A 23,862-nucleotide genomic window follows, 5' to 3' on the forward strand; every position below is an offset into this window, starting at 1 on the left:
ACTCCAGCCTGGGCAACATAGCGAGACCCCGTCTCTTTTGAGTTCTTATCTTAAAATAGGCTTTCTTCCCACGTATATATCACAACAAAAAGTACCATGTTTACATTCTTGCACGACTGATTTCCCACTGCATCGTGAATTCCTTTGGCGGCGCAATATTGTCTTATTTTTATTTTTAATCTTACTTCACCATTACCTAGCGAAACAATTGAATATTCAGGTTGCCAAGCATTAATGGAGCCCCTATTGTATGCCAGGTACTATGCTGAGCCCAGGGGATCCCAGTACCTAGATTGGATGAGAATCCCACAATACACCACAAAATGCTCTTCGGAGAGCAAGACATCAGAATAGGAACTCCTTTTTGAGGGTTCATTTGCTTTGATCATTGAGGGTAACTGTAGGGTGTATGAAATAGTCCACTTCGTTAAATTTCAACACTGTGCACGTCAGGGAAAGGGGTCGTTGCTCCTGTACGCTGAGTCCCACCCGGGGAAATCCTCCCAGTGCGCTTCTTGTAAATTGTCTTGACCCGCAGGGGTCACTGTGGAGGCTGGCTTGAGTCCCGAAACGCAAGGGAGCAAAGTAACCGGCCTAGTCCATAAGCTTTCCAGGAAGGAATGAAGTTTCAAGAAAATAGTTTGGATCTATTTCGAATTGTTTTGGTACAACGAAAAGGGAGCTGACGACGGACTTGACAGCCGAACGCTGCACAAAAGTGACGAAAAGCAGTTCGCTTCAAGGAATATTGGGTCTTCTGCGCGACCGTAGATCCGCCAAGTGCGCCTGCGCATAAGAGTAGCAGCGTTGAGTCAGGCCGGCGGCGGAGGAAACTGCGGTAGAGACCCTCAAGCCTCGCCATGAAAACCCGTTTTAGCACCGTTGACCTCCGCGCGGTACTCGCGGAGCTGAATGCCCGGTACTGTATGACGGGTGACCAGGCTCGTGCGGGTGGTGCAGGAGGCAGAGGCCATGGGTCCACCGTGGAAACAAGAACGGCCTTATGTTTCCCCTGGGTCCCCCCGGTCCTGTTCTTCTGTGGACCTGGCTAGGCCTGAGTGGGCGAGCGCGTGACATCTTTCTGTGGCTCTCAGGATACCGGGGGGACCCCGGCGGTCGCGTGCCCCACTCCCCGCTCTCGTGGGCTGCTAGTCTCGCCAGGTCTTGCGTCCGGCTTTGGCGGGGCTCTCGGCCTGTCGGCCTGAGTCGCCCGGGTCTGGCAGCAAACGTTTAGTAAAAGACGAGACGCCGGGTGGAGGACGCGTGTAGTCATTTGCTTCAGAGGTTTCCAGACCAGAGGCTTGGTTTGTTAGACGCTCCTCCTCACCGCAGAGAAAGGCAGCATCGCCTTTTTAGCCGGAGGTAACAGATTTGGCCTGAGGTCTGCATTCTAATCTGCTTTCTGTCATTCAGCTGTGTGAGCTTTGTCATATTTCTCAGGGCGTCGTTTACATATTTTTTTTATAATTAAGTGGGTTAGATTTTATTGTATTTCCTAAAATATATATTGGATCACTTAAAATACTCAAGGCATAGTATAGTGTTCTAGAGCTGATAGACCACTTTCGTTCTTAAATAGTTACACTCAAGGTTTGGGCTCAATGTCTGATGGCCTTCAGACTGCACACTGGTTGACTCCGTATCTTTAGAGTCAAAGATCCCCCCTTTCGCCATCTCTGCTTTCGCCTACAGCTTTAAATTGTGTGAAGTTTTATGTTTCAAATGGTAGTATGATTTGTTACATGTTTCCTTTCTCTTTGCAGCTTGCTAGGAATGAGAGTAAACAATGTTTACGATGTGGATAATAAGACGTATCTTATTCGTCTTCAAAAGTAAGAGCATTTTATAGGCTTGTTTTATCTTTTGTATAATTAAATATGAGCTTGTTTGTTTTTTTTAACCTGAGTTAATGCTCCCCTAAAAATTTTTTGACTTTTTTCTTTTACAGACCAGACGTTAAAGCTACACTTTTACTTGAATCTGGCATACGAATTCACACGACAGAATTTGAATGGCCTAAGAATATGATGCCGTCTAGTTTTGCCATGAAGGTAAGTTTTAAGTTATACTTGAAGCTAAATTTTACGGCCCTGAGATTGGTCACTAACAATTGAAATTATAAATGGGTTTTTCTTCACTGTTATAAATAAAATAGAGATAAAATAGAGTAGTTGATAGATACTGGTTGAATAAAGGAGATGTTTAACTTCTCCCTTTTACCCTTCATGCCACTTTGTGCGCCACATCTTTATGTTCCCACAGTTACCGTTCTTACTCAAGCTTTTATAATGCTGGACATATAGCTATTTAACTCTGATACTCTTCTCACTATCAAAACAATTCTGTGTTAGACCGACATTGGTTTTTCTAAAGCATCATTTTCATTAGTTTTCCCACCTTTTATGATTCTCTAATTGCTGAATCCATATCCTATACCCCAGCATTCTTGGCTTTCTGTAATCTGCCCTCCTCCCTCCTTCCCTAGCCTTGTCTTCCACAGCTCACTTTTCAGCTACCAATCTGTGTTTTGTTGGAATACTCAGTGACATTAGTATGCTACCAACCATATCTTTTTACTTTTCACTTTTCTTTTCGTTTTTACTATTAAAACTGAGATCCCACATTTGTGGATGTATTACCCTTTCGCTTATTGACACAAGAGATATACTGAAAAGCTCATGATGCAGAGGAAAGACATTAGAGTCAGATATACCTAACTTTGAATTAATGGTTTTGCTGCTGAATAATTTTATAACCTGGAAATTTTACTTAATCTCTTGGAACTTGTTTCTTTAAATGTGAAATGTAGATAATGCCTCCCTCATGGGGTTATTGGTGAGGATTAATTGAAGTTACATGTAAAGCACCTAACACAATGCCTGACACATAATAGGGCTCCATATGTATTAATTTCCTTCTTCCTCTCCTCCTCACTTTCCTTCAGAAATTTATTTGTTTTGGCATTGTGTTATTTCATTAGAGGCTTTACAGAGAAGATCCTTATCCCCAGCAACTTAGAATCTGTTTTGGATTACACGTTAGGTAAGTGTTTCCCAAATCACAAGGCCTGTCACAAAATTATCAAATTCTTAAAAGTTTAATTTACTTAATAGTAACCCCAAATGGTTCTATTTTGGGGATTGTCCTTAATAATAATGACACTTTATATTTGTATAGTACTTTTCAAAGAATAATGCATACTTCATTTAAGTTGTTTAATAACTTGGATATGAAGAACTAATATTGTTTCAGTTTTACATATGATATAACAGATAATAAGATATATGATACTGGGACTGTATAAACATCCCCAAACGAGGCTACATCAATAGGAGGTCAGACACTCAAAAAAAAAAAAAAAAAAAAACCTAGAATTTAATGAGTTATGTGTGCATGTAAATCTAAATGTGTATAAAAATTCTCTTCAGTGGAGCAGACAATGTTAAGTACTTTATAAATAACTAAAAGAGCTGCTACTGTTGTATGTCACAGGCAGGGTCACGTTTAGTATGTGGTAAATCACAGTGATTGTTCCTAATTCTCACATTTGGGGATGCCAGCTGTAGCTTTGTGGCACTGACAGAAGCTTGTTTTCACCAAGCTTCTAGTAGGGAAATAAAGAAAAAACAAGTTTTACATATGTATTATATGTCCATCTATACTCATGATAATTTTCCCTTTTTCACCATTCCGTGGTGTGGACTTCTGTTCCATTCAAGGATGCCTTTTATCTTCATTTTAACTTTATTTTTCTCAAACTATTACTGGGGGAATTGATTATGATTTTCACCTGGAGATTTAAAGACAGCCCTGAATGTAGGTCACTGTTTAAATCAAAATTAATATAGGCCACTTTTAAATGAGAACTATTGAATTTAGGAGGGAGAGATTATTCTATGAAGGTTGAAAAGTCTTACATCTGCCTGAATATATGTGAGTATATAATTCTGCCTGAATATATAAAATGAGAATTTTAGTCAATTTGAACAGTAGATCTGGAGAAGAACTCTTCTTAGTTATGAAAAAATTGGCATTAACTTGAAGAATGACCCTGTATATTCTTCTTCTCCTTTTTTTTAAGATGGTTTTAGTTTAAATTCTGTGTAAAATTTGTTTTGGATTTGAGGCTTGAAGAAAAGAAAGCATTCTTTCTTTCTGGTCTTGACTAAGGGATCTTTCAAATTCAAATTTAGAAACAATTGTAAAAATTTTTTTTAGGAGCTACAGAGTAGTCTTGTTTTTGGTCCATGTCATACTTAAATATTTGTACATGTAATATAAAACAGTAGGTATTTACCAAGTAAATTGTCTTTGGGTTTAACATGTTAATTTTATTTTAATTGTTTATAAGAACAAGAACATTATGACTAGGGATAAGAATAATGGGATTTGATAAAGGATAGGAGTTACTACATTTGGATTTGAGCTAGGTTGTTCAAAAGCCTGGAGATAGTACCAGAAAAATTCTGTTTGGGTTTTATTAATAAAGTTTGTGGGAATAGAGGGCAACTGGTTGTAAGTTGGAGGACTAATTTATAGAATTCCATTGAGCTCCTGGTTCAGAATTTGTATTTGAAGTGAAAGATTAGTGGAAACCACTAGTTAATCTTGAACACAAACACACAGAAGGAAATTTGGGATACTTAAAAAATTTCAGTAGAAAGAGGCTTAAAAAAAAGTTACAGCTTTGTGTGAGGTCCTCAGAATAAGAACGGATTTATTTAGCAGTGGTATAAAGCAACAACATAAACTTCGCTATAGGTCTCTTACTGTCTACTTAAAAATTGGATATAAAATACTGTTTCAGAGTTAGCAGTCAGAGTTGTCTGAAATAAAATGTGTTTCCTCTGATAATGACTCTGTAAGTTTTAATTTTGACTATACTGTTTTATCTGTTAGTCTTAAGATGTTATTCTTGATGGAAATGAAAAGAAGAAACTTAATTATAAACCAATACTGAATGATTAGGAATTCACTTTTACTATATAAATGCCTTTTTTCTTCTCTTTCTTGCTAGTGCCGAAAACATTTGAAGAGTCGGAGATTAGTCAGTGCAAAACAGCTTGGTGTGGATAGAATTGTGGATTTTCAATTTGGAAGTGACGAAGCTGCTTATCACTTAATCATTGAGCTGTATGACAGGGTAAGTTAAATTTGGGGGATGGGGTGAGGAGAATTATTATATTGTTAATTATTCATGTAATAGTGCTGTCAGACATGGGCAGGGAACATTTTTTTCTTCTCAAAGGCCATTGATACACTAGGATAATAAAGTGCAACACGAGTAAAATGTAATTTTCCATTAATCTTCCTTTTTATCTGGAGGCCAGAATTTAGGCAGACTGTAGCCATTTAAAATAGCATTTGAGGGACTTCCCTGGTGGTCCAGTGGTTAAGACTCTGTGCTTCCACTGCAGGGGGTGCAGGTTTAATCCCTGGTCTGGGAACTAAGATCCTGTATGCCATGTGGCATGGCCAGAAAAAAAACAAAAACAAAAACTATAATAAAATAGCATTTGAATGTAGGAGACGAAGATCCGAGAACTGAAGAAATTATCTACTACTTTATATTTCAGGACTAGAGTGGTACAACCAGCAAATTGTCAAATAGTTTTGTCATAAATAAGACCGCAGTTGAGACTCAGGGACATTGCCATGTTTTCAGTGTCATCAGTCGTAAGAGGAAGACTACTGATGGCCTCACCATTCTTGCTTCTTGCCTCTTAATCCTTCCATTTAGTTACCTGTTCTATCTTGGAAATGTTTCATGAGCTACCTACCGCAAAATAAATTCCATTTGCATCAAAAATTTAAATATAAAGAGTGAAACCATAGAAGTACTAGGTGAAAATATGGATTAAGATATATGAATTTGGGATGAAAAAGACTTTTAAGCCTAACAGTGAAAACAAATATTGATAGATATGACTGCTTAATTTTAAAGCTGTGTAAGGCAATTTAACTGTGTAAGGCAGAAAACACCATGAACTGTTGATACATATATCAAAAGTGAAAAACTGGGGAAAAATATTTTAACTTGTGTGGTAAATAAAATGCTCATAATCCTAATACGTAGTTTTCACAAACCATTCAAGTGGAAAAATGGGTAAAGTGCTTGATTACACAATTCAAAAAATAATACAAATGGCTTATGAAAGCATGAATACTCTATAAATTAACAGATTACTGAAAGATAAAAATGATAGTTTTTTTCCTCCCCTTTTTTTCTTTCTCTGTCAATATATAAATGATTGGAAAGTTTGACAATAACCAGTATTATCAAGAATGTACAGGGAGGGCTTCCCTGGGGGCGCAGTGGTTGAGAGTCCGCCTGCCGATGCAGGGGACACAGGTTCATGCCCCGGTCCGGGAAGATCCCACATGCCGCAGAGCGGCTGGGCCCGTGAGCCATGGCCGCTGAGCCTGCGCGTCCGGAGCCTGTGCTCCGCAAAGGGAGAGGCCACAGCAGTGAGAGGCCCGCGTACCACAAAAAAAAAGAAAAGAAAAGAAAAAAAAGAATGTACAGGGAGTTCCCTGGTGACCTAGTGGTTAGGATTCTGGGCTTTCACTGCCGTGACCTGGGTTCAGTCCTCGGTCAGGGAACCGAGATACTGCAAGCTGTGCAGCGTGGCCAAAAAAAAAAAAAAAATAAGGGAGAGAATTTGAAAAAGGATGTACGGGAGCAAGGGTAGATTATTACTTTTTCTTTTTTGCGGTACGCAGACCTCTCACTGTTGTGGCCTCTCCCGTTGCGGAGCACACACTGCGGACGCGCAGCCTCAGCGGCCATGGCTCACGGGCCCAGCCGCTCCGCGGCATGTGAGATCTTCCCGGACCGGGGCACGAACCCGTGTCCCCTGCATCGGCAGGCGGACTCTCAACCACTGCGCCACCAGGGAAGCCCGCAAGGGTAGATTAGAACATTATTTTTGGAAGATTGTTTGATAGTATATAACATGATTTTTAAAGTTTATGTGCATAACCTTTGACGCAGGAATTCCACTTCTAGCAATTTATCATAAGAAACGTTTGAGGCAAGTGCTCAGGAAGGACCATACCAAGGATAGTCTTTATAGTGTTTATAATAGTTAAAACTTGGAAAGAAGCTAAATGTCTTTGTTTTTTTGTTGTTTGTTGTTTTTTGCTTTTTCTCCATTTCTCTGTGACTGTCATCTCTTAAATGTTCCCATTTATTTCTTGCATGAGTCACTTGGGCTGGACTTATCACAGCTTTTAAGTGGAAATCGGTCCCTAGTTTGTCCTCATGTGTGGAATTTTTCAATTCTAGCTAGACTCCAAGCGACTCCATTATTCAAAGCTAAATTTCTATGAGTAAGAGATTGGTTAAATAATTAAGGGAGACCCGAATAATAGAATGTGTAATTTTTAAAAATAATATTGAGCTGTTCGTTTTTTCTTCTTTCTTATCAACGTTTTTTACCACATGCTTTTAATCATTTTAAGGTTTTTGTTAGATATATGGCACATACATTATAAGCGTGCACTTTAGTGAACTATCAGAAGTGGACATACTTGTATTAGTTATTTACCTGGATGTGGGACCGGGACAGCAAGACCACCTGCTGATCCTTGCACTTGTCTTTAATTGTCGATGCACTTCTCTTTGCCTCTAATTCCTTTACCCATCTTTCTGCCCCCCCTCCCCTGCAGGCAGCAGCAGCTACAGCTGCAGTGGCTGCTCTCCTGGAATTGATTTTTGTATGTGGTCTCAGGTAGTGGTCAATTAAAAAAAAAATTTGTATGATAACCTTTTTAAAACCTTTTTTATTTTGAAATGATTATAGATTCACAGGAAGTTGCAAAGATAGAACAGAGAGGTCTGGTGTACCCTTCACCCAGTTCCCCTCAGTTGTTACGTGTTACATAATTATATTACAATAACAAAATCAAGAAATCAGTATTGGTACAATGTATGCATATAATTCAATGCATTTCACCATGTTTGTAGATTCAAGTAACCACCACTGCAATCAAGATACAGAATTCTTCCATTACCACAGAGATCTTCCTTGCTTGTGGTACCCCTTTGTAGTAACACCCACCCCTCTTCCTCCCATCCCTGCACGCTGGCAACTACTAATTTGTTCCATCTCCATAATTTTGTCATTATAAATCGGGTCTTTAACAAAGAAGGCAGTCTCAGAACCTTGGTGAAAAGGACATACCAGATAGTCTTAAATAGGAGTTGATAAACTACAGCCTGTGGCCCCTTTTTGTAAAGCCTGTGAGTTTAAGAATGGTTTTTGCAATACATTTTAAAAGAGCTCTTTAAAAAGAAAGAAGAATATGCAACAGAAACCATATGTGGCCCACAAACCCTAAAATATTTATTATCTTGCCTTTTATGGGAAAAGTTTGCTGATCCCTGCTCTTAAATAATAGACTCATATTGTCTGAGCTAATATTGCTTGGACAGATGCCAGACTGTATCAGGGATGCCAAGTTAGGATTTTTAAGATTCTTTTTAGTCTAGAAGCAGATGCCTTCATGAAAATAGAGTGTTAACCTATGATCTAGGACAATCAGAATTGATTACACAGGACTGAATAAACTGGGGAGAATCTGATTGTGGTTATTTTTTTCAGAATGTTGTTGATATTATTTTTATGATAGTTATATGATAAAGCCCTTCTGACGTGTAACTTAGTAACTATACTAGTGCTAGTTGGAGTGATACATTCTTTAAATGGTAGTTTGCTCTCTTTGGTCTCTTAGAATTTAGGAACACTTGCCTTTTACTGAGATTGTTTTACTGCTCAAGACAATGTGTCTATTTACATAGGTTCAATAAGAATGTGTCCTTTTTACCAGGTTACAATTAGGCAAATTGATTGTGTAGCCAAGGTCAAACCTAGAGTGTCACATTTGAGAATAAATCTCATTCAGTTAGGTGTGAAAAGCTCACCATTAAGGAAAAAAGGTTATACTTCATATGTAAAGCCAGTGTCCACAAAGCCCTCCTGAGAACCTAGTCTTATACCTTATCTGTGGCATATAGGATCCTAGCCTGCAGGAAGTAAGGAAGGTCACTTCTTGTAGATTTGCGTGACTTCTCGTAGAGAAGAATTTACTCACATTTATAGGTGCACCACAGACAAAACCAGTAGTGATTTTTTCTTTTCTTTTTTTGGTTTCCATAGCTTTGAGTTAGAAGCAAATAATAATTTTTAAGTCTCTGGAATAATAGAGGCTATTGAAGATATAATTCCAAATATCTTATGAATTCTTCAGGCAGCAGTGATTATGAAGGCTTCAGTAACTGCTTGATACCATGTGGCTCTAGATGTGCTGTCTATAATTTATACATATGTTAGTTAACATTTCTTGCAGCACTTGTGTAAATAAATCAGTCCAAGAAACAAAGTAGCTTTTTCTGTGTATATGTGTAATCAAAAATAATTTGAGATGTTGTAATCATGAGAGGAGACTGTTAAAAATTATCCAAAATTTGAAAAGAGACAAAAAGGACAAAATGTCAATTTAGTATCCTGCCAGGTGTTGTCTAGCGTTGTCTAGCCGACACTCCTGGGGATTCTAGGGATGTGGTTTTTTGTTTTTTTTTTCTCTAGTTGCAGCAAGTGGGGACTGCTGTTTCTTGCGGTGGGCGGGCTTCTCATTGTGATGGCTTCTCTTGTTGCGGAGCGTGGGCTCTAGGCGTGAGGGCTTCAGTAGTTGCAGCACGCGGGCTCAGTAGTTGTGGCTCACAGGCTTAGCTGCTCCACGGCATGTTGAATCTTCCCGGACCAGGGATCGAATCCATGTTCCCTGAATTGGCAGGCGGATTCTTAACCACTGCGCCACCAGGGAAGACCCTGCTATTTACTCTTGATTAGGCTCTTTTACAACTCGTTAAGGGTGGACTTTAACTTATAGAAAACTGATAGCAATGCAAATAATTCTTGCCTGATAGCAGTGAAAATTAATTTCATCTAGTAGAGATTCAAATTATCTCTGTCCAGAGAAAAGATAGCCCCAGAGGTTGCAGTTTTATTGCCCTAAATTGGCAATCTTACACAATCATTCTTTTCTCACCCACTCTAAGTAGTCCACTTACTTCATTTCTCTTAGAACCAGTTTTGTCATCTAGTTCTCTCGTTAATTAGTTGAATAACTTTTTGGCAGTTATAAAAATAATATATTGTTTTCTGGTGACCACTGTTTCTGTTGAAACCAGTGTCAGTCATACTGTTGCTCCTTTGAAGGTAATCTCTCCTTTTTATCTGGGTGCTTTAAATTTTTTTCTCTTTGTCTTTGATTTTCAGTAGTTTGCTATGATATGTCTAGTTGATTTTCCTTTGTAATTACCTTCTGTGCTTCTAGAATCTGTGAGTTGGTGTTTTTCATCAGTATGGGAAAATTCAGTCATATTTTCTTTTGATCTATCTTCCACTAATTTTATTGCTATCAGACAAGAATCATTTGGAATCATTTGTAATTGCTCTATTATCTGATTCCTCTGATGTCTGTTTTATAGTCTGTTATTCTTTTAACTATAATTACATTGTCTTGTCTCCTCCCATGCCTGGTTACTTTATTGTGTGCCAGGCATTGAGTAGGAAAAGTAATAGATAAATCGTGAGACCTGGAATGATGTTATCTTCCTTTAGAGAGGATATTTGCTTTAGACAGGTTGCTAAGGACACAAGTAATCCCATATTACGTTACTCCAATCAAGAATTGAATTGATTAGGAGCTGGGTGTGGGAAAGCTGGAAAATTTCCGGTTCACTCCTCCTGGGATGCAGCCTTTTGGGGTCAGTATTCATAGCTGAACTTATCAGGGATAAATCCCCTTAGCCCCTACCCCTTTCACTTGGACCCTGAACTCAAATTTTTATTCTCCTTAGTTGTCCTGTGAGCCTATCAAAATTCACGCTCAGCTTCTCAGCCTGTCAGCTGATTCTTAACTGTTAGATAAATGATCCTAGGGAAGAAGGAGCTCTAAGTGTGGAGCTCACCTTTCTGAGTTTTCCTCTCCTAGATTTTGATCCTATAAATGTTTACTGCCTGTTTGCATTTTTTGTTTCGTAAGAGACTTGCTTTGTATCTTGTCCAGTTTTTCTTTTTCTCAGTAGGACAATAGTTAGAATTATCTAGACTACCATTTAAATTAAAAATGTTTATACAAGTAGTACACAAATACATTCTCAGTATATAGAAAAGTTTGTAGAATTAAAATTGAAGGTCTTATCACCCCTGGCCTAACCAGTTCCTCATCCCAAAGTAACCACTGTTATGTTTGGTGTCCTATTTATGATCCCTTTCCCCCACTCCCGCCCACCCCAATTAAAAAACAAGAGAAGGTTTTTTTCATTGGTGGGGGGAGAAATCTCTAGAATGTAACTAATTGCAGGCTGCCTTAGGTTTAACTCAATGTGAAGTTTAAGTTATATATCAGACATAGGCCTTTCCTTTTTTTTCTTTTTTTCCTTTTTCAATTTAAACTTAGCACTTAAATGATGTAAAATTTCTTTCCACAGAATAAAAAAGTCTTTATTATCATTTAAAAATTTAAATAATTTTTTTATTTTATAGTAATACTAGATTTGTAGAAAAGTTGCAAAGATAATAAAGAAAATTCTGGTATACCCTTCACTTAGTTTCTCTTAATGTTAACATCTTATATAACCATGGTACATTTGTCAAAACTGAGAAATTCACATTGGTACATTACTGCTAATCAAACTACAGACTTTATTTGGGTTTCACCAGTTTTTCTACTCATGTTCTTTTTTCTGTTCCAGGATTCAATCCAGGATACCCCCTTGCATTTAGTGTATTTCTGTTTTGAAGGCTCTGCTCAATTGGCATGTGTACTGTCTAGGTTCCAGAGGTCCACTTAGTGATGAGTTTGGAATAGATATTCAGGATTTATATATGAGAGTATGTGCTTAGGAATTTTCAGTACTCACTGTGGTATTTAAGAGAAGTATGTTAGTTGATTCTTACAGTAGATCTTGAAGATTGCTCTCTCCTCTCTCTATACCAGGGTCTGAGCTTCTAGCCTTCATGTCTGGAATTTTGATGTATGGTTTATCTAGAGTCGATCAGACCTTGGGTAAAGAGGCTGTTACTATTCAGACTCACTTAAGAAAGTCAGTTTATTAATTTGTGAAAAGAAGTTTCCAGTAAGAAAGACTCTGGAGAAAGTAAGATTAGAAAATGGATTATTGAGTACATCAGAGACAAGTGCAGTATTTCCCCAAGTAAATTCCTCGACACCACTTCCATATGATAATAGCCTAGAAAAATGGTTCCCCTAGTCATAAAAATTTGAAGAACCTTGAGAATAAATAAGGTAAATTTTTTTTTTTAACTCTAGGACTTACCAGTGCCTTTAATATGATCATGTGATGTGTACATCCCCTAGGGAAGGATATGTTACATAGAATTTCCAAAACTTATTAGATCACAGAATTTTTTTCTTTTTAATGGGAGTAGTGGAAACCATCTTAACAGAATACTTTTGGGAAACCTTGGTTTAAAGAAAGCCCTCTGAGGGAAGTAACTGCCCTACTGGAATCTTCCAGATGTTCTTGATAACTGAACAGTTTGATTCAACAAACATTTATTGAGCACTTTATATGTGCCAGGTCCTATGGCCAGGTCTGTTTTTCAAGTCACACCTTTATGAACCAATCAGACACTATATGGACTTCTATCCAAGTCTCCTACTTTCCTTCTCCAGTTAACATTTCTGTTCTTTAAGTTAAATGTTTAAATTTCTAAATGCATGATTTCTTTGAAGTTGGAACATTTAGCAGTAGGTCCTGCTCTTTCAACACCTAGTAACTTCAGGTTATCTACAGGCATTCCTCATTTTACTGAGCTTTGCTTTATGCTTCTCATATACTGCGTTTTTTTACAAATGGAAGGTTTGTGGCAGTCCTGCATCAAGTAATTTTTTGCTGTCAGTGCCATTTTTCCAACAGCATTTGCTCACTTTATGTCTCTGTCACATTTTTAAAATTCTCACAATATTTGAAACTTTTTCATTACTATTATATTTTTATGGTTATCTGTGATCAGTGATCTTTAATGTTACTACGAACAACTCACTGAAAGCTCAGATGATGGTTAGCAGTTCTTAACAATAAAGTATTTTTAAATTAATTACGTACCTTGTTTTTTAAAGTATATTATCTTTATATACTATATTATACATTGTGTTATGATACATTATATTTTACATTATATTATTAAACATTACAATATAGTGTAAGCATAACTTTTATATGCACTGGGAAACCAAAAAATTCGTGTGACTTGCTTTATTGAAATATTTGCTTTATTTCGGTGGTCTGGAACCAAACCTGCAATAACGTCAAGGTATGCCTGTATATTTGTGATCAAGGTGAATGGTGGCCCCATCTAGTGAACATTATCTTGCAACCTGTTATTCCTCATGAGATTGGGGCTGTTCCCACCGTCTTCTGGGACCACCTTCTAAGTACTTGCTAAGGCATGTGTGACCATTTATTTTCATGGATGCTTCTTTGTATTTTAATTATACAGCAACCTTCACTGTCTATAATAAATTTGGAAGTTTGTGTTTTTTGGGCAGTTTTATTTTCATTAGGTTTCTCCCCTGGTTTTTATTGAAAAGATTATGTAACAATATTAAGTTTTAAAAAGACTTTTTAATCCTCACTCTTTAATAAGTATTTTAATTTTTCCTGTGTTTGCCTTCCACTTCCCAGGATACATTTGCCTTATACTTCCCAGAATACAGGATTTTTTGGTCTTCCTGTTTTTTAGTTAACATTATAAACATTTTCCTACTTTTTTTACATAGTCTTTTTTCAAAGAATCAATTTTATTTATTTATTTATTTATTTTTGGTTGTGTTGGGTCTTCGTTGCTGTGCACAGGCTTTCTCTAGTTGCATCGAGCGGGGGCTACTCTTCATTGCGGTATGCGGGCTTCTCAATTCTGGTGGCTTCTCTTGTTGTGGAGCACAGGCTCTAGGCGCGCGGGCTCTAGTTGTGTAGTTGTGGCACATGGGCTTAGTTGCTTCGCGGCATGTGGGATATTCCCGGACCAGGGCTCGAACCTGTGTCCCCTGCATTGGCAGGCAGATTCTTAACCACTGCACCACCAGGTAAGTCCTACATAATCTTCTTAAGTTAACAGCTTTTAAATATTTTGTCATATTGGTATAATTTATTTATCAATATCTCCAATTTTTACATTTAGGCTGTTTGCAGTTTTTTTCTATTGTAAGTAAGATGCAGTTTAAGCATGTAGCTTCTGGTTTTATTGAGGTATTACACTAGGCCACATAACCAAGTGTGGAATTCCTTGGTCAAAGGGTATAACGGCCTTTATTGATTTTTCCATATAACTAATTGTTATTCAAAGACAAATTGCAGGTGAAAGTATAAATAGCTCTGTGTTTGGCTTCTGAAATATATGTTGTTTTTCTTAATAAGCCACAGTGTTTGTAGATTTGCCTCAACCAAGTGCAACATTAAGTTCAGTTGGTGGTCATCAAGGTGTTAATTGATTATTCTGCTTCTAATAGTGACCTCTGCAGAACCACCAGACAGTGAGTTTAAAGTTGCTCTTGATTCCTTCATTATGTTTCAAACTTGGGGTGTTTAGATTTATTTTATTTCATAGTCTGTGCTGGGCAAGTGCAAGGGGCACTGTTTAGATGCAACTCAAATGCTTTGTGTTTGTAACTCATTTCTATAGCCTTGATTGGGTTTTTAAGAGACTACATTTTCTTTCTCAATTTTTAAGATTTAAGAATGATTTGGGAAAAGCATTAAATTATATTTTATTCTATTACAGGGGAACATTGTTCTTACAGATTATGAGTACCTAATTTTAAATATCCTAAGATTTCGAACTGATGAGTCAGATGATGTTAAATTTGCTGTTCGTGAACACTATCCAGTTGATCATGCTAGAGCTGCCGAACCTTTGCTTACCTTGGAAAGGTAACATGTTTGTTTTATTAACTCATTTCATATTGTATTACATAGTAAAATAGATCATATATCAGAATATGAAAGAACTGTCACATAAGAAAATATTTTACTTGCATAAAATAAATTTGGGCTGCTTGAACTACATAAGTGCGCTTAAACGTAAGCAATAAGCCTTATTTGGGAGTGGCAAATGTACTTTTTTTAATCTAAGTTTGGTGTTACTTCAGATGTTTATGATTTCTTGGTAAAGTGGGGGAATTTATTAGCTGTTCTGTGAGAAGACAAATGGATATCTTGGCAGAGTGCAAAAGGAGATAGGAATTCTGGTTTAGCTAAAAAATAGGAGTATGATGCGATAAGGTGCTGACTATAACAGTACTCTTCTGGCTGGAAGGCTTTGCTAATAGGCTACAGCAGTGGTTTTCAAAGTTTAGAATGCATCAGAATCACCTAGAGGGCTTGGTAAAATATAGATCCCCCTGCCCCCACCAGGTTTTAAGTAGATCTGGTGTAGATCCCAGGAATTTACATTTCTAACAAGTTTGCAGGTGAGGTTGATGCTGACTTGGGGGGGAATACTGTGGCCCACAGCATCCTTGAGTTCTTTCTAGATGTTTAATTAGGTAAAGCCAGTTCAGGTGTTAAGATATATCACCAGGGAGGGATAACTTGGGAGATTGGGATTGACATATACACACTACTGTATATAAAATAGATAACTAGTTAAGAACATGCTATATAGCACAGGGAACTCTACTCAATACTCTGTAATGGCCTATATGGGAAAAGAATCTAAAAAAAAAGAAGAGTGGATATATGTATTGATATATGTATAACTGATTCACTTTGCTGTACACCTGAAACTAACACAACATTGTGAATCAACTACAATAAAATATTTTTTAAAAACCCATATATCACCAGTCTCCACAGACTACATTTAACTGTTGCATAAAAATGTGTCTTTCATGTCATATATGGGCATGCTGACGATAAGCAGTATGACTTCGTTGAAAAAGTATTGATGTTCCTTGGAAAACTTGGTTTCAAGTCCCAGTCTGCTGTTCAGGAACCTACTAAACTTAGATAAATTACTTTTATGATCCTTTTTTTTTTTAACCTATAAAGTGAACTAGCTCCTCTTATATTTTAGGATATTTTGAAGATCAGGCAAATTGATGCATATGAAAGTACTGTGAACATGAATATGGCTGTAGGGTTTATTAAATATAAGATAGTAAGGGGTGTGTCAATTTTGTTTCACAGATTGACTGAAATAATAGCCAGTGCACCTAAGGGTGAACTACTGAAGAGAGTTCTTAACCCATTACTTCGTGAGTAATCCTATATAGAGCAATGAAGTGTTTGTAAGATAATATGGTTTCTTAGAAATATATGTAACACATTGAAATCTAGTTCTAGTAGAAAATTAGAACAACTTGATAAATGTAGAAAGGAGTTTAAAATGATCTTTTGAGTAAATAAGTGTTTATTTTCAAGGAAAGAGAAATTTGTTATACCATATGAACTTTGACCTTTATGTTACATCTTATTTAAAAGCAATACAGTTATGTAAACAAACTATGTTATCTAGCACTTGAGCGCCAGGTATAGTTTTCTAAGAAATCTTTTTTTTTTGTTTTTTTCAGTGTCTGTCTTTTTGATTTAATAGTCACTTAGCTTGGTTGGGCTTTCTTTGTTTCGCTTTTTGTTTTTTATCGGTGAGTCTCAGGGCATTCCAAGGTCTGCCAGGTGCCGCTGATAACCAGGGTAAAGATAATCTAATCAACTTTTACACTTGAGAAAATCATCACTTATCCCTATACTAAGGAATCTGGGGAGGACATATGAGAAGGCAGGTACCATTGATTACTACAGGAGTTACTGTTTAGAATGCATTAAAAAAGTTATCTTTAAAACTTTCCATCTGTTAGTATAGCATGTGTAAAATTTGTAAGTTTGGATTTTTCTATTTCTTTATTCTGTTAATATGGTGTATTACATCAACCAGTTTTTGTATGCTAAACCAGCCTTTCGTTCCTGGTTTATAATCCTTTTTATACGTGACTATATTCCATTAAATTCCTATAACTTGCATTGACTTCTACAATTTTATTGTAGTCTCAAATTTTTATAAATACTTGAACTGTCATTTCTAATAACATTTCAAAATAGGTAAACTAATTGTTATTTTCACTGGCTACTGTTATTGAGTAGATCATTTATATTGGGATATACATTAGTATTTTGAACGTGAAATTTTATAGGAAAATACTACAAATAATATCCTCTGCTTTTATAGCCTGTGGACCAGCTCTCATTGAACACTGTCTTATAGAAAATGGATTCTCTGGCAATGTCAAACTGGATGAAAAATTTGAAAGTAAGGGTATGTGTGCATGCTACAAGTTTTGCCCATTTTTATTTCATTTTTTTAAACCTATGAAAATTATTTCTGGAAAAAGTAGTAAGTGAGTGGGTAGTTCTAGACTTAAAAACATTTGACCTGTTAGTGTTCTATCCATATGGTATTCCTGACTTCCTACTCTAATGTGATGGCTTTATCCGTAGTAACATGCAGTTTAATCTCTCTACGTTATTACCTTCTGATTTTAGAATATTCTCCCTCCCTCCCCCTAAATTTTGGAAGGGGTTACTGCACTTGAGACAGTCTCTGGTACAAGGCTTGAAGGAGTTGAATTATTCACCTTCAGACTCAGAACCTGAGGGGCTTCTAGAAGTAGCATTATTTATACATTTTAATTCTGTAAGTGCTGTGGTGTGACTTTATAATGAATTAGGCTTTTGTAACTACTTAAGGGAACCTAAATTAACTTCTAGATTAGGATAATAAAAAATTGGAGGAAATATAAGGAAAATGGAAGCTTTGGTCTTTGACAAATTTTTATCTGCAGATTCTCATGTAAAATGAAAACAAATCATTCTTGATATTTATATTTTGGGATTTATATCACTTCTTAAGGTTTAGGGATCATTTTTATGATACACAAATGCACAAATGTAAAATTTTTTTGTGCATTTAAAAATACGAATTGAATGTTTTAAGTGAATGATTTAGTTTCTGAAATACATGAATTTAGTGCAATCCTGTTCGAAATGCCGACAGGTGGTATTGTTATTTTTGCTATTGCACTTCCTTTTTTAAATGAATCTGATATGTGCAGTAAAAAGCATACAAAAATGTTCAGGAAAACTCTGGAAAATAATAGTAATGATGGAGTATAATCTTTTCATAAATTAAAATGTATTATGAAGCTATAGTAATTAAAAGTTAAGTTTTGGGAGAAGGAATACACAGAATAAAGAATTCAGAAACAAGCCCAAATATATGTGGCAATTTAGCATATGAACAAAGTGGCTTTCATATCATGAGGGGAAAGATGGATTCAATAAAAGCTATTGGGACAACAAGCTGGCCAAAATATATTCTTATTTAATAAACTGATTATAAACATGAAATAACTATATTTAATTTTCTTGAACAACTTGTATTATTTCATAAGCACTTTCTGTTTTCTACATAGATGTTTAATAATAGTTATGGACAGTTGATTGGCACTCCTTTTTTCCTTTTTTATTCCCCTATTAGATATTGAAAAAGTACTTGTTTGTCTTCAGAAAGCAGAAGAGTATATGAAAACAACATCCAACTTCAGTGGAAAGGTAGCACCACAAATGCTTATTGTTTATTGTTGATGTTTTACTTATTTAGATTTATAGAATTTAAATGTTCATTGAAGGATCAGTATATGTAAATTTTTTGTTGTAATTTGGAAATTTAACACCTGTAATATGCTTATTCTAGGGTAGTTTTTTTTAATTGCTGTTGGTTTCTGATTTTTGTTCTGTTCCTTAAATCTTCTATAAAGTACTGGGTCAAGGCAATATTGGCACTCCTGAAAAGTTGAGGAATTTGAAAATATTTCCTCTTAGGTTGATTTAAGATAGAGAAGCACATCTTAATTTGCCAGCACTTTCCAAAAATTTACTGATTAACATCTTTTTAATTATTAAATATTCTCTGGGTTACCTCATATCTTGTTTTTCTTCCCTATTCAAAGTATATAACTTTACTTACAAAAAACGTTCAGGAAAAGTTCTGATTAATTACAGCTAAATTCACTCCAAATATACCCTGCATCCAGTTACTAAAATGAATTAAAATTTCCTACCGGCAAAGTGAACCAAAGATTTTTCTGCTGGAAGTAAAGTGCTTTTGGCTTTTTTAAGTTGTAGAACATCTGAAAAATGGAAAGAAAAAAGCAAAATGCACATGTATAATCTCACCACTTTATCAAATCATTAGTTTTCATTTTCTTTATTCCCTGTTTTTTTCTTGTTCATATGAATAAGTCAGTATTTTCTGATGGTACTTACTGAGTCTTAAAAACATCACTTTGAGAAATACAATCAGTAGACAAATGCTGATTGTTTATAACTAGAATAATTTTGTAAGTTAATAAAATTAATATCATTCAAGCAAAGTAAATCTGCTAATTATGAATGGAAATTAGTTTTAATGTTGGATTTTTGTAGGGGTATATCATTCAGAAAAGAGAAATAAAACCAAGCCTAGAAGTAGATAAACCAACCGAAGACATATTCACGTAAGTATGTAGGCATGGATCGATTTGCTTTGGGTGTTTATTAATGTTCCTTTCTTTTTCTTTTTCTTTTTTTTTAAATAGATTTGTTTATTTTTGGCTGCATTGGGTCTTTGTTGCTGTGCGTGGGCTTTCTCTAGTTGCGGCAAGTGGGGGCTACTCTTTGTGGCGGTGTGTGGGCTACTCATTCCGGTGGCTTCTCTTGTTGCGGAGCACGGGCTCTAGGCGTGCGGGCTTCAGTAGTTGTGGCACACGGGCTCATTAGTTGTGTCTCGCAGGCTCCAGAGCGCAGGCTCAGTAGTTGTGGTGCACAGCCTTAGTTGTTATGTGGCATGTGGGATCTTCCCGGACCAGGGATCGAACCCGTGTCCCCTGCATTGGCAGGCGGATTCTTAACCACTGCACCACCAGGGAAGTCCCTATTGATGTTCTTGGTAAATATGTTTTACAGGTATGAGGAATTTCATCCTTTCTTGTTTTCTCAACATTCACAATGTCCATATATAGAATTTGAATCGTTTGACAAGGTGGGTTTTCTGATTCTATTTTTTGACCAGTTAGCATGATGTGAGTTGTTAAATTAATATCAACTTGCTTTGATTGAGAAATTGAAAATATTTCTGCTTTACAATCATTATGAATCTGGACATTAAAAACCAGTGCAGTCACAGATACAAACTAGTGGAAATGTTTGTTGTTTCTTTATTTCAAGATGAAGGACCAAAGATTTGAACTTAATTTGATTCCTGACTGCTTAGCTATATAATACATTTACTGGAAATCTACTCAAGTTCTTTGAGTGGTGTTATGAAACAAAATGGACCCTAAAATTCTGTGTATGCAAGTTGAAGCAGAGACCGTGTTTGTGTGGTTTTTTTCCAGCTAGTTGATTGTCTTTTTCTTCTTTTGATAAGGCCGTAGATGAATTTTATTCCAAGATAGAAGGTCAGAAAATAGATTTAAAAGCTTTACAACAGGTATGGTGTTATTAAAAACATTTATATAAACCAGCTAGCCTTGAGTGTGGTTTGCTGGGTAGGTGATGCTCTCATACAGGAATGGGCAGCCTTTTAGAAGTAGTTTGGGAATGCCCTGATCTCTTGGTATATTAATAAAGGTCCAGGGGAACTATCAGTGTTTAAAAAAAAATACGTTCATTTGCTCCATTAGAATATCAAGTATTCTCTAAACCAGAAAATACAGTGGGAAGGAGGCCTGTTATTTATTCCCTGGTATAATTTGCTTTATTACAACAACCCAGAGCTTCTCAAACTTTGCTGTAAAGGGAATAGTGTTTCAAAGAGGAGATTTTTAAATAGGCCAAAGGAGAGGGAATAGTTTTCTCTATACAAATAAGTATATATTTGTTTATCATTAAACTGTTTTCTTTTTTAAAGTGGGCTTTTGAACTAGGTCTTTAATATGCTTTGCATGTATCATGACTCCACAAGGAGGGTTTAATATGCTGTGTTTTGTTTTCCCAGCTCATTTGACCATGTTTGGGGAGCTTTTACTGCAGAACAGTTTTAGAAAATGGCCAAAGTCACGCTTGATTCGATTTTTCAGAAATATTCATCGAATCTTAAAATATGTGTGCAAAAACTTGAAATTATGTGAATCTCTGTATCCTCCCCACCTTGGTTGTAAAAAAATTAACAAGAGCGGAATTTCAAAGCAAGTGGGTCACATGAGTTACATAGTGTGATTGCCACATGGTGGCAGCACTTTAGTAAGTAAACAGATATTTAAGAGTAACATTGAACCCCATGTACATCAAAATACCCGTGAATTATTTTAGTAATCACTGTGTGTTCTTTTAATAGTCACCATTCTTATAACTTAAATATTTTTAACATTACATCCAGCATGCAAACATTCACTAATTGGTGATGCTATTACTAGTGTTACAAAATTAGCCCCACATCAGTAACCTTAATATGTAAGTTCCGTGTGATAGAATGCTATACAGCCATCCCTCGGTGTCTGCAGTGGGTTGTTCCAGGAGCCCCTGTGGGTACCAAAATCCAAGGATATTCAAGTCCCTTATATAAAATGGTGTAGTACAGGGAATATAGTTAGCCTCCCATATCTGCAGGTTTTGTATCTGCAGGTACGGAGGGCTGACTGTATAAAAGTTCACATAACTACCATGAGCCTTTGTGTTGTTAATTTAGGAAGAAGAATACTCTGTAAAATACTAGAAATAAGGCTGAGAAAATTAAAAGCAGCAATTAAAAAAAAGGAAGCTATTTTAGGAATTAATGCTAAAAATGCACTCCCCCAAACTTTAATGTCATAGGGAAAAATGTCTTGAATTCTGCCTGCTTGAATAATGCAAGGGCAGTAGGGCATATCTTACATACAATGTAACCTGTAATCAAAATACCTTCCTGTATAGGGAATGGGATGTAGATGGTCAGGAGAGGTAATTTAGGAGCATGAAACACTTTGGGGTAGGATAGACCTGGGGAGATGGACTATGGGGAACTTTAGCTAGTTAGGTAACAACATTGAGGGGGCAGAAGTAGGGGTGGGATAGTGAGTTTCAGGAGGTAAAAGAGAGAAGGTACAGAAGGTAGAAGAAATCTAATTTTTAAAAACTCTGTTTTGTTAACAAAAGGAAAAACAAGCATTGAAGAAATTAGATAATGTCCGAAAGGATCATGAAAACAGATTAGAAGCTCTTCAGCAGGCTCAGGTATTATGTTTAGCTTTTTCAGATACTTTTTCAAAAATGGTAACTTTGGCATTGTAACACATGTTTTTGGTTTATTTCATAAGGAAATAGACAAACTTAAAGGAGAGCTTATAGAAATGAACCTACAAATAGTTGACAGAGCCATTCAGGTTGTTCGAAGTGCTTTAGCCAACCAGATAGACTGGACAGAAATTGGGTTAATTGTGAAAGAAGCCCAAGCTCAAGGAGACCCTGTTGCAAATGCAATCAAAGAATTAAAACTACAAACAAATCATGTTACAATGCTGCTAAGGTAAGTTTGATTCTTAGTTAAGCAGTTAGTGTTTGTCTTTACTTTGCTATTTAATTTTTCACTGTATTCATTGAAGTTTTTTTTATTTGGAAATTTATCTTTGAAAATACAGAAAAAAATTAATTTACATTAAAATAATGCAGCTATTTAAGTACCGTAAACCATTTATAATTTCCTTGAGAAAAAAATTGAAAATAAAAAAGGGATGTCATTGACATTAGTGAAATACTATTGAATATTTTTAATAGAAATCCATACTTGTTATCAGAGGAGGAAGATGATGATGTTGATGGTGACGTCAGTACTGAGAAAAATGAAACTGAACCACCAAAAGGAAAAAAGAAAAAGCAAAAGAATAAACAACTGCAGAAGCCTCAGAAAAATAGGCCATTGCTTGTTGATGTTGATCTCAGCTTGTCAGCATATGCCAATGCCAAAAAGTAAGTCATAAATTTAAGTATTTATTTTATTTTATTTATTTGCCACGCTGCATGGCATGTGGGGTCTTAGTTCCCTGAGCAGCATTTGAACCCGTGCCCCCTGCATTGGAAGCACAGACTCCTAACCACTGGACCACCAGGGAATTCCCATAAGTATAAATTTTAGGTATAATATTATCTGCAATAAATCTGTTAGGGTATTAAGGATAAGAACTATCATTATTTTGACTGTATATTCTTCGAGGTGAAATACTTTTTTAAAAGTATTTAAAGTTGTTCTTGATGATTTGTGAGTCTGTAAAATTAGAAATAACATAAATAGGAAACTAAAGAATAAAGATTTTATTTAAAATTAAAAGATATATTTTTCTAGGTATTATGATCACAAGAGATATGCTGCTAAGAAAACACAGAAGACTGTTGAAGCTGCTGAGAAGGTACTTAATATTTCTTAGAATGAATGTTAATTGTTTTTCTCTGCTTTATTAATTTAATGGACTTAATTATTTCTTCTCTTTAAATGAGGTTTTCAAATTCAGAAATACCTTTCAAACTTAATTTTGCTGTAAATGTGTGCATTTCCAGTATTTATTTTCTCCCCTAACCCTCTCTTCCCGAGGTCTCTATCTCAGTAATTATCCCTTTTTTGCTCAAGTTAAAAATGTTGGAGTCATCCTGGACTCTTCTCATATCCAGTCAATCATTTTAAATAAAAAAATGAAGTCATTTCTCTCTGTTCAACATCTTCCAGTTTCTTCCCATCTTACTCAAGACACCTTAAAGCCTGGATCAGGTAGGGAGGCCTATCTGCTTCCCTCTGATCACATCACCCACACTCCCCTTGTTACACA

General features: G+C 36.1%; 1 protein-coding gene across 4 annotated transcripts in view; it reads left to right on the top strand.

Moving 5' to 3' along the window:
• Positions 1-348: 348 nt before the first annotated feature.
• Positions 349-23,862, top strand: part of NEMF (nuclear export mediator factor) — a 53,707-nt gene continuing 30,193 nt past the window's right edge. For 3 of the 4 annotated variants that reach the window (XM_079913671.1, XM_079913673.1, XM_079913674.1), the window contains exons 1-15: positions 349-919; positions 1,764-1,832; positions 1,949-2,051; positions 5,018-5,143; positions 14,817-14,965; positions 16,223-16,290; positions 17,259-17,345; positions 18,567-18,640; positions 19,514-19,584; positions 20,033-20,108; positions 20,496-20,558; positions 22,202-22,279; positions 22,363-22,571; positions 22,820-23,011; positions 23,385-23,448. In XM_079913671.1, coding sequence (XP_079769797.1) covers positions 861-919; positions 1,764-1,832; positions 1,949-2,051; positions 5,018-5,143; positions 14,817-14,965; positions 16,223-16,290; positions 17,259-17,345; positions 18,567-18,640; positions 19,514-19,584; positions 20,033-20,108; positions 20,496-20,558; positions 22,202-22,279; positions 22,363-22,571; positions 22,820-23,011; positions 23,385-23,448 — 1,488 coding nt within the window. In that variant the 5' untranslated portion in view covers positions 349-860. The remainder of the gene's footprint in view (positions 920-1,763; positions 1,833-1,948; positions 2,052-5,017; positions 5,144-14,816; positions 14,966-16,222; positions 16,291-17,258; positions 17,346-18,566; positions 18,641-19,513; positions 19,585-20,032; positions 20,109-20,495; positions 20,559-22,201; positions 22,280-22,362; positions 22,572-22,819; positions 23,012-23,384; positions 23,449-23,862) is intronic. The other variant, XM_079913672.1, reaches the window with a different exon arrangement.

This window comes from Stenella coeruleoalba, assembly GCF_951394435.1.
Source record: "Stenella coeruleoalba genome assembly, chromosome: 2".
NCBI classification, from domain to species: Eukaryota; Metazoa; Chordata; class Mammalia; order Artiodactyla; family Delphinidae; genus Stenella; species Stenella coeruleoalba.